This window comes from Pseudophryne corroboree, chromosome 5 (genome assembly GCF_028390025.1).
Source record: "Pseudophryne corroboree isolate aPseCor3 chromosome 5, aPseCor3.hap2, whole genome shotgun sequence".
NCBI lineage: Eukaryota > Metazoa > Chordata > Amphibia > Anura > Myobatrachidae > Pseudophryne > Pseudophryne corroboree.
The window spans coordinates 502,750,133-502,762,028 of NC_086448.1; the positions used below are offsets into that span (position 1 = coordinate 502,750,133).

Consider the following 11,896-nt stretch of genomic DNA (forward strand, 5'->3'; position numbering starts at 1 on the left):
CATTCTTTGCATGCTGATTGTATCAGATGAGGTTACGGTAGAGGTGTCACTAATTTTGGGTAATTCTTTTAGATCCAACCAGTCTCACGGACTGCATCTGGCTTCACTGACACTGACCTAAGGTGGCAGATTTTACCTGGGGTGGTCTGCACTCCTGCAGCCTATAGGTAAAAACTGCCACTGGGTCAGCCCATCGGACCTCTGAACAACGCCATATCGTCTCAGACAGAGGGGATCTCCTAAGACGCCAGGAACTTTCTACAGGGGACGATTCTGATTTGGACACAGCACAGAATGCCCAACTCTCCAAGGCCATCGGTGTCAGAGTAACTGCTTCTTTAGATGCAGTCACTGATACCAACAGACCTGCAATGGGTGTGATACAGAAGAAAGACATTATAAAGGACGACAGCCATTAGGTTGACAGCATTAGGTCCACAGTTCAAAGGGGACAGGGTCAAAAGCTCAGCAGTCAAAATGCAGACAGGGTCAATAGGTCAACATGAAAAAGGTTGACACAAAAAAATATATTTTTTATTGTTATTTTGTGTTTTTAAACATATTTCACCCAAATTTGCGAAATGCATCCCCTCATGGGCTCCCTTCGCTCGCCACGCTTCGGGCTAGATTACGAAAATGTTACTAAAGGTAATAACTTTTAACATGGATAGTATATGCAGCTAAGTTGTAAAAACATGAAACAAAAAACTAAAAAACATGTCGACCATAAGTCACCCATATGTTACCCATATGTTTGTTGACCGTTTTCATGTCAACTTTTTGACTGTTGACTTTTTGACACTGTCAACCTTTTAACTGTCAACCTTTTGACCCTGTCGACCTTTTGACTGTTGACCTTGTAACTGTCTATCAACCACCTCCCCCTGCAACACGACTTGTAGTCAACCCCCTCATGTCATCACACAGAAACACCTATCAAAATTGCATAGATTTCTATGCAATTTCGATTTCCGTCCTCCCTCGGTACACACTGGGACGCATGCGCAGTGCATTTCGGATGCATGTACAGAGGTAAAACATCAATTTACCTAGATCCAGTGCAGAATCAAATCCAGAGTATGGTGCTAGGCTGTGACATCACAGCCAAGTACCACACTGCCAATCCATTGTGACATAGAGGAGCAGACACCAATAGCTTCACAGGTATCACAGATAGGCCAACCACTTCTCCTCCAAGTTTGTGGCTTTGCTCCATATGGATGAGCTGTGAGGACACGAAATTCGTAGGACTAAAGGACATCTCTAATAAATTAGGCACGCCTAACTACTGGTAATGCCAACTCATGTCCCAACAATAAAGCATGAGTGAGCATTTTCCTTACAAGAATGACAGGAGTTTGTAGTTCTAATAAAATTAGTTAGTGGTGTATTTATGCAATTTATAGTAGTTGTAGCCTGATTTAGAGTAAACTGTAAAGATATCCTGTTTGAATGTGAGCAAAGAGTTTTCAGTTTCCATGTCTGTATTTTGAAATGCATACAACAAGTTACATGCAGCCTTAAATCTAGCCTACAAAGTGCATCTAAAATAAAAATCTGACAATAATCACTATGAACTCCAAAACTTGTACCTGCTTTATATAACATTTTAAATTCCAAATAATGAGGCTACAGACATCACTCAGAGTCATGGTAGAGCAACATCGCTCATTTTACTGTACAGCTCGAGCTTGCAGTTGTGATGTTCTACCGTTAAGATCACTCCCACCCTGTTCCAATGGCACGTTGCATACATCGGCCGCTAGGTCACATGGCATTATCTGATCCCAGATGGCTGGGTATCTCCATTTCTGAGCAGCTCCTGGAACACATAACCACGACTAATATCACCTTTTGTGTACTTCTGTGAAAACTCATGGGCAACTCAGGGATATACTTATTTTTTTCCGTACCATACAATCTTACTGTACAACACATACATGTTAGCACTAGAGATGAGTGGGTTCAGTTCTCAGAGAACCGAACCCTACCGGACTTCACGTTCCGAGCCCAGATCCAAGTCAGGCTCGGGTTTTCCCGCCTAACTCGGAAACCAGAACGAGGCAAAACGTCATCATCCCACTGTCGGATTTCGCGGGGTTTGGATTCCATATAAGGAGCCGCGCATTGCTGCCATTTTCACTCCGGCATTGAAGAGTGTACAGAGAGGACGTGTCTCCGTTCTCTCAGTGTCAGTGTCTTGTGCTGTATTTGTCCAGTCACAGTGGTTGTGTCCTCTTGCTGCCATATGTCCATTGCTGCTGTGTTGTGCTGCATCAGTTCAGTGGCGGTGTATTGTGCTGCATCAGTCCAGTGGTAGTGTCCTGTGCATCAGCCATCAGTTATTCCAGTGACCAGGCAGTCACAGTGGATGTGTCCTCTTGCTGCCATATGTCCATTGCTGCTGTGCTGTGCTGCATCAGTTCAGTGGTGGTGTATTGTGCTGCATCAGTCCAGTGATAGTGTCCTGTGCATCAGCCATCAGTTATTCCAGTGACCACCAGGCAGTCACAGTGGATATGTCCTCTTGCTGCCATATGTCCATTGCTGCTGTCTTGTGCTGCATCAGTTCAGTGGTGGTGTATTGTGCTGCATCAGTCCGGTGGTAGTGTCCTGTGCATCAGCCATTGACCAGGCAGTCGCATTGGTATACTCTGCAGCCATATGTCCACTGCTGCCGTATAATAATAATAATAATAACAACAACAAGTCCCTTACAGCGTTGCTGTGTGGTCCTGCATCAGACGAGTGGTAGTGTCCTGTGCATCAGCCATCAGTCATTCCAGTGACCAGGCAGTCACAGTGGTATACTCTGCTGCCATATGTCCAGTGCTGCTGTATAATAATAAGTCCCTTATAGTGTTGCTGTGTTGTCCTGCATCAGACCAGTGGTAGTGCCCTGTGCATCAGTCAGTCCAGTGACCATTCACAGTGGTGGTGTCCTCTGCTGCCATATGTCCAGTGCTGCTGTATAAATCCAGTCCATTGCAGTGGTGCTGTTGTGTTGTCCTGCATCAGTCCAGTGGTGCTGAAATACAAGTTCAGTGGTTCTGTCCTGTGCTGTATATTATTTACTCCAAATAAAAGGGGTTAGTAGTATTTAATCCAAATAATTTTTACAGGGTTTGCCCTGTGAGGTGTAGGGGTACACTGTCCTATGCCGCATATTGTGTTATATAACTCTGGAAAAATAATGGAGAACAAAAATTTGGAGGATAAAATAGGGAAAGATCAAGAACCACTTCCTCCTAGTGCTGAAGCTGCTGCTACTAGTCATGACATAGACAATGAAATGCCATCAACGTTGTCTGCCAAGGCCGATGCCCAATGTGATAGTAGAGGGCATGTAAAATCCAAAAATCCAAAGTTCAGTAAAAAGACCCAAAAAAAGAAATTTAAATCGTCTGAGGAGAAACGTAAACTTGCCAATATGCCATTTACGACACGGAGTGGCAAGGAATGGCTAAGGCCCTGGCCTATGTTCATGACTAGTGGTCCGGCTTCACATGAAGATGGAAGCCCTCAACCTCCATTTTACCAATTAATTCCAGTGATTTGGACGTATAATTCCAGTGATTTGGACGCATAATTCCAGTGATTTTGCCATTTAATTCCAGTGATTTGGACGTATAATTCCGGTGATTTGGACGCATAATTCCAGTGATTTTGCCATTTAATTCCAGTGTTTTTGAAGTATAATTCCAGTGATTTTACAGTATAATTCCAGTGATTTGGACGCATAATTCCAGTGATTTTGCCATTTAATTCCAGTGATTTGGACGTATAATTCCAGTGATTTGGACGCATAATTCCAGTGATTTTGCCATTTAATTCCAGTGTTTTTGAAGTATAATTCCAGTGATTTTACAGTATAATTCCAGTGATTTTGCCATTTAATTCCAGTGATTTGGACGTATAGTTCCTGTGATTTTGCCATTGAATTCCAGTGATTTGGACATATAATTACAGTGATTTGGACGTATAATTCCAGTGGTAATTGTTTGTGTCGCTTGGCTTAGTCACACAGCTACCTCACTGCACCTCTTCGACATCTTTGCATGAGGTGCTGTTTGGGGCCTAGTGTTTGAAAAGTGCCATCCTGTCTGACACCCCCGTTTGAGTCCAGGGGTACTGCTGTATTAGTCCTGGGGTACTGCCGTATAAGTCCACCAATTGCAGAATTTTTGAAAAATGACAGGGGCGTGCAGGAGATGCTGTCAGTGGACCGAACAATTGTTGCCCACTTTTGACATTCAGCCACTGCGTGACACTACTAGATGGGCCAGGTGGTTGTGTCACTTAGCTTAGTCATACAGCAACCTCTGTGCACCTCTTTTTCTTCTTTGCATCATGTGCTGTTTGGGGATTTTTTTTATATCTGTCCTCCTGTCTGCCACTGCAGTGCCACTCCTAGATGGGCCCAGGTGTTTGTGCCGCACACTTGTGTCGTTTAGCTTAGTCATACAGCCACCTCAGTGCAACCTTTTGGCCTAAAAACAATATTGTGAGGTGTGAGGTGTTCAGTATAGACTGGAAATGAGTGGAAATTAATGTTATTGAGGTTAATAATACAGTAGGATCAAAATTACCCGAAATTCTGTGATTTTAGCCATTTTTGTGTTTTTTTTTTAAATCATCCAGATACAAAACCACAACACGAAAGGGTGGTTTTGGCAAAACCAAGCCAAAACCAAAACACGAAAGTGGAATTAGAACCAAAAAAAAACACGAAAAGTGCCAGCCGCACATCTCTAGTTAGCACCCCTGATCTACAGTACCTCTACAAGTGCAAGGGGCTGCAAGTGAAAATATGTGCCACACCATAACTTACCCTCCAACCAGGGCCGGTTCCGGGGATTCTGGCGCCCCGGGCGGCATTAGGGGGTGTGGCGTCATACAGGGGGCGTGGTCAGTTACGCCCCCTGTACTGTTGTAGGATGTGCAGTGCGCGATGACGTCATCACGCACCGCACAGCAAAGGTCCTCTCCACGAAGGTAAACTAGACGCTAAGCGTCTAGTTCCCTTCGTGGAGAGGACCTTTACTGTGCGATGCGCGATGACGTCAACGCGCACCGCACATCATTACAGTGAAGGTCCTCTCCAGGAAGGGAAACTAGACGCGTAGCGTCTAGTTTCCCTTCACAACGGACAGTGGGCCGCGGCAGCGGGGGGCACCACAGCAGCAGCAGATCTTGCCATGGTGCGGCGCCCCGGGCAAAAGTCCTGCTTGCCCGTGGCAAGATCCGCTACTGCCTCCAACATGACCCGCCCCACTAGGTACAAAATGCTCTGTTTCTGGACTTCCCTCTTAATTTATTATTGCCATCACCTGTGAAGAAACAGCTTTCTTATCATTTAACTAGTTCAACACAGGTGATGGAAATCATAAATTAAGAGGGAAGTCCTGAAACAGAGCATTTTGTACCTAGTGGGGCGGGTCATGTTGGAGGGTCTGCAATAATTTTGCACTGGGATGCAGTCAGGAGGTGAACAATCACTATGTGAATACTCAAGTGAGTAGGATCCTGACACAGGTGTTATGCTACTTAGAGCAGTGTAACAGTGTGGGTGTTAAAGCTTTAAACATGCCGCTTGCCACTAAAGTTATTATAACACCCGAAAAATTACAAAGCCCTAAGTAACATTACCAAATCCTTTTACACCAAGAGTCCTCTGTACGTCATGCAAATGGACCGACACGACATGCAACACTAAATCAGGCCTACGTAGCTTAATCAGGCCACATGTGCTTTCATTGTGTCTCTTGGTTCTCACTGTCCAATTTGTCCTCACACCTGGTTCAAGTTGTAAAGAACCTGACTGTTTGGCCCCCAGAAGTACTGGCCAGATATGTGCTGATTTCCCTGGGGCCTAATAATTTAGTTGGAAGAAAGTTATCTCCCAACCACATTTACCAACATGCCTGGAAATCATAACTTTTATATAATATTTTTGCATTGTTTTGTTCTATTATAATTATTATAGTATAATTATTTATTATAATTGTTTTGCTGCTTATCTAAGCACACCATGATGTTCCACAATATTAGATAGGGCAGGGTGAATTTTAAAATCCAGTTTCGTAGGATAAATTCATACAAGTGTGTGTGTGTGTGTGTGTGTGTGTGTGTGTGTGTGTGTGTGTGTGTGTGTGTATATATATATACATTTTATTTAAATTGCACACTCACCATTTGAAGATTAAAACTTCTTTATTTGATAGGCAATATACTCACAAAAAACATAGCGGAAAGTGCATATGTGCAAATGTCGATGTATCGGTCCACTAGGGACCTTCCTCAGGACAGACAGCTATGCATCCTTGAAGCAGCTCAACTTTTGGCTGAGCTGCTTCAAGGATGCACAGTTGTCTAAAGAACTTTTATTCTTCAAATGGTGAGTGCGCAATTTAAATAAATTTTATATGGATGGATCTTTGATCTCTATTGGAGCACCCCGCTGTTGATTGAAGCTGTATGGAGTGCGGACACTACGTTTTGTGTGTGTGTGTGTGTGTGTGTGTGTGTGTGTGTGTGTGTATGTATATATATATATATATATATATATATATTCTTTATTTCTTTTTCTTTTCTTTTTTTTATATAAATAGCTAGAAGCAGTGATCAACTATGAAAAGCTGAGTGAGTGGATCGAAGCAATGGAGAAAACGAAGGTGGAGATAGAATTTCCACGCATTCATCTTGAGGAGAACTATGACTTGAAGACACCCCTGATCAAAATGGGGATGGCTGACCTTTTTAATGCAGATAAAGCAGATCTCAAAGGGATGTCAGACACAGAAAAACTCTATTTGTCACACATTCTTCACAAAGCCTTTGTGGAAATTAATGAAGAAGGAACAGAAGCTGCAGCAGCTACTGCTGGTGTAATAACCGCTAAACGGTCTACCAAAGCGGTGAAATTTAATGCAGATCACCCTTTCATTATTATGATGAAGCATAATAAGTCAAACACCCTTCTGTTTATGGGAAAATATGTATCCCCATAGAATATTTCAACATAGAGAACAACAGCAAAGATCACTACTATTCTACCACTATATCATTATTCTGGCACCATATTTTTGTTATTATTACTTTGTGCTTAAGTATATACTTTTTACTATTAACACGCTGTTCTTTTAATAAAAATACATACCCTTTCCTGCTAATTTGTGAAAAAGTCCATAATGCATAAACATAATGGGCACTAAATACAATTTGAAGTACCATATACTTAAAAAGATGTAGTGCTTTAACCATTATGCTTTCTTTATTTACTGTTATAAAAAAATCTGTAGGGACCATAGGGGTCATTCCGAGTTGATCGCATGTAGCAACTTTTTGCTGCCCGTGCGATCAACTAGACGCCGCCTATGGGGGAGTGTATTTCTGCATATGCTAAAAAAGTTTCCTGTAAAAGAAGACCAGGGTCAGAGTTACTTACCCTGTGCGATCGATCCAGTGATGCCGGTCCTGGAATTGACGTCAGACATACGCCCTCCAAAAGCCTGGTCACGCCTGCGTTGGACTCACCACTCCCCGAAAACGGTGAGTTGACACTGGATCCGCCTTCCTCCTGTCAATCTTCTTGCGGTCGCCGCTGCGACCACTTTCTTCGCTAGCAGTGTTGCTGCATGGCGACGGCCATCGCCGGGCAACGACGCGTCTGCGCAATGCGGCCGCCGCACATGCGCAGTTCTTACCCGATCGCACGGCTACGAAGAAGCACACCGTGCAATCAGGTCGGAATGTCAGCAAATTTGTTAGCAGTTGGGCAAAACCATGTGCACTGCAGGGGGGCAGATATAACATGTGCAGAGAGTTAGATTTGGGTGGGGTGTAATCTAAATAGCAGTGTAAAAATAAAGGACCCATTATTTACCCTGCACAGAAACAAAATAACCCACCCAAATCAAACTCTCTCTGCAAATGTTAATTCTCATACGTCCTAGAGGATGCTGGGGTGCATATCATGACCATGGGGTATAGACGGTTCCGCAGGAGCCATGGGCACTTTAAGACTTTTCAAGGGTGTGAACTGGCTCCTCCCTCTATGCCCCTCCTCCAGACCTCAGTTTTAGAAATGTGTCCAGGCAGACTTGATGCACTCCAGAGGGGCTCTACTGAGTTTCCCTGAACAGACTTATATTAGGTTTTTTATTTTCAGGGAGAACTGCTGGCAACAGTCTCCCTGCATCGTGGGACTGAGGGGGCAGACGTCGGAATCAACTTCCTAAAGTCAAGAGTTTCATGGCTCTGCTTCTGGCTGACAGGACACCATTAGCTCCTGAAGGGAACTGAACGCTAGCCGTGCCTAGATGCTCACTCCAACAGCACGCCGTCACCCCCTTACAGAGCCAGAAGTTAGAAGACAGGTGAGTGTTAGAAGACAGATCTTCAATCGAGAAATTGACGGCTAAAGGTACCGTGCGGCTGGCGGGAGCGCAGCGCGCCATGTTGCCCACACATACTGCTCAGCGCCATTTTCTCTCTCTCCTCAGGTTGCAGAGATAACGCTGGTCCTCCTCTACTACTGAACAAGTATCAGGGTGCAAAACAGGGGGGCCACAGTGAATTGGGTGCTATAGTATTGGGATCAGTACTAAATGCCGCCGACCGGAATCCCAGTGGTCGAAATACCGACGCCAGAATCCCGACCACACAATCCCGACAGGGGTGGCGAGCGGAACTTGCTACGCTCGCCACGCTGCGGGCATGGTGCCTCGCTACGCTCGGCACACTATTATATTCTCCCTCTATGGGTGTCGTGGACACCCACGGAGGGAGAATATGTCGGGATTATGGCGGTCGGGATTATGGCGGTCGGGATTCCGGCGTCGGTATTTCGACCGCCGGGATTCTGGCCGGCGGCATCTTGACCGCATCCCATATAATTGTGTGATTAGCATTATAAATGCGCTGCATGTCAGTGGGCATTTTGTGTTCACAGACATTGTGTTACTGGCGCTGGGTTGTGAACTGGCAAATCCTTTCTGTGTCCCTCTGACAGATTTTTACTGTGGGTCTGTCCCCTATAAATCCCGGAGTGTCTGTGGTTGTGCATGTGACATGTCTGAGGCAGTGAACTCTTCCTCTGTGGGAGACATGTTAGAGACACAGAGGTGTAATATGACACCAAGAGCCTGACTGGGTGAAAGTTTACATGATAGTGTGAATCACTACTGAATCTCATACAGAAAACTGAATAAAATCTGTTGAAGATGTGATTTTTAATAGTTCTGCCTTTCATCCACAGGACCCCTCTGGGTCACATACAAATTTGCACAAGTAGTACAAACTGATACCGACATGGACTCTGATTCCTGTGTCGACACTAGTGATTCCAGGGGAATAGGTCCTAAGTTAGCAAAAAGCATTTAAAACATGTTTTAGCTATATAGGAGGTGTTAGAAGTTACGAAGCCCCCTCTTTTACCACAAGGAGAGGGTTTACTTTAGTAAACAAGTAATGTAATTTTCCCTCCACCTCAGGAGTTGAACAGTCTCTTGGAGGGAGTCTGATTTAACCTGAAAATAAATTTCAGAATCCCAAAAGGAATTCAGGCAGCTTACCTTTTTCCAAAAGGTGGGAGTCACCCCGCATTTTAGACAGGGCCCTGTCATAAAAGAGAAAAGGTGTTTCTCCCTGCACCTGGAATGGCGTCACTTAAGGAGCCGACAGACCGCAAGTAAGTGAGGTGATCTATTGATGTGGCCAATGGGACACTACTCAGGCCTACCATTGTCTGTGCATGGGTGAGTAGTGCTATTGAAAAGTGGTCAGAAAACTTATCATTAGACATTGACACAATAGATGGAGACGAGATACTCCTAACGTTAGGTCATATCAAAGACGCTGCTGCGTACGTACTAGAAACCATGAACTATATTGGTCTCTTGGGATCAAGAACCGCTACCATGGAGGTATCGGCGTGGAGGGCATTGTGGATTCGCCAGTGGAATGCTGTTGCAGATTCCAAAAGAAATATGGAGGCTCTACCGTATAAAGGTGAGGCCTTGTTTGGTGATGGGCTGGATGTGTTAGTCTCGGCGGCTACCGCAGGTAAGTCGACATTCTTGCCTTCTGCTCCTGCACCAGCAAAAAAGATACATCACTCTCACATGCAGTCCTTTCGGCCCAACAGATACGAAAAGGTTCCTCCTTCTTTGCAGTTAGAGGAAGGGGAAAAGGAAAGAAGTCTGCAGCGTCTCCAGGATCCCAGGAGCAGAAGTCAACCCCTGCTCCTGCCAAATCTGCAGCATGACGGTGGGGCTCCCTTGCGGGAGTCCGCTCGGATGGGAGCACGTCTGAAACTTTTCAGCCAAATCTGGATTCAATCTGGCCTGGACCAATGGGTCTTACAAATAGTGTACCACGAGTTTCAAGACGTCCCCCCATGCCGATTTTTCAGATCGACTTTGTCAGCTTCTCTTCCAGGAAGAGAGGCATTAAAAACGGCAATTCAAAAACTATATCAGGATCAGGTCATTGTCCTGGTACCCTTGTCACAGCAAGGAGAAGGTTTTAATTCAAGCCTCTTCGTAGTTCCAAAGCCAGATGGCTTGGTCAGACCGATTTTAAATCTGGAAAATCTGAATCTCTACCCTGAGGGTAGTGATTTCCAGTCTGGAGGAGGGGTACTTCATGGTGTCAGTAGCCATAAAGGATGCTTACTTGCATGTTACCATTTATCCTCCTCACCAAGCTTATCTGAGATTCGCAGTACAGGATTGCCATTACCAGTTCCAGACGTTGCCGTTCGGACTCTCCACGGAACCGAGGGTATTCACCAAGGTGATGGCGGAGATGATGGTCCTCCTTCGTCAAATAGGAGTCAATATAATTCCTTATCTGGACGATCTCCTGATAAAAGCGAGATCCAGGGAACAGTTGGTGCAGAACATCGCACTCTCCCTGTCAATACTCCAACAACACGGTTGGATCATGAATTTTCCAAAGTCGCAGTTGGAACCGACGACAAGATTGTCCTTTTTAGGGATGATTCTGGACACAGAAGTACGGAGAGTATTTCTTCCAGTGGAAAAGGCTCTGGAAATCCAGAAAATGGTCAAACAAATATTGAAACCAACAAGCGTGTCGATCCATCAATGCATTCGGTTGTTGGGGAAAATGGTAGCGGCCTATGAGGCCATACAGTTTGGCCGATTACATGCCAGAGTATTCCAGTGGCACCTGTTGGACAAGTGGTCCGGATCCCACCTACACATGCACCGGAAAATAATCCTGTCCCCCAAAGCCAGGATTTCGCTCCTGTGGTGGCTACACAGTTCTCACCTACTAGAGTGACGCAGGTTTGGGATTCACGACTGCGTCCTAATAACCATGGATGCAAGTCTCCGAGGCTGGGGAGCTGTCACACAGGGGGAAAGCTTCCAAGGAAAATGGTCAAGTCAGGAAGCCTGTCTTCACATAAACATTCTGGAATTGAGAGCCATTTACAACGGCCTTCTACAAGCGGTACAACTTCTTCAAGATCATCCCATGCAGATCCAGTCGGACAATGTAACAGCAGTCGCGTACATAAACAGGCAAGGCGGAATGAAAAGCAGATCGGCAATGGCAGAGGTGACAAGGATTCTCCTCTGGGCAGAAAGACATGTTAGAGCTCTGTCAGCAATTTTCATTCCGGGAGTGGACAACTGGGAAGCAGACTTCCTCAGCAGACACAATCTCCATCCAGGAGAGTATGGCCTTCACCAAGAAGTCTTTGCAGAGGTGACAAGTCTTTGGGGAGTTCCTCAAGTAGACATGATGGCATCTCGTCTAAACAAGAAGCTTCAGAGATATTGTTCCAGGTCGAGAGACCCTCAAGCAATAGCAGTGGATGCACTGGTGACCCAGTGGGTGTTTCGGTTGGTATATGTTTTCCCTC

At 45.1% G+C, this 11,896-nt stretch overlaps 1 protein-coding gene across 1 annotated transcript in view; it reads left to right on the plus strand.

Moving 5' to 3' along the window:
- The window catches only part of LOC134927916 (leukocyte elastase inhibitor-like), a 131,575-nt gene extending 124,403 nt beyond the window's left edge, over nucleotides 1–7,172 (plus strand). The window contains exon 8 of the mRNA XM_063923034.1: nucleotides 6,612–7,172. Coding sequence (XP_063779104.1) covers nucleotides 6,612–7,010 — 399 coding nt within the window. The 3' untranslated portion in view covers nucleotides 7,011–7,172. The remainder of the gene's footprint in view (nucleotides 1–6,611) is intronic.
- Nucleotides 7,173–11,896: the final 4,724 nt, after the last annotated feature.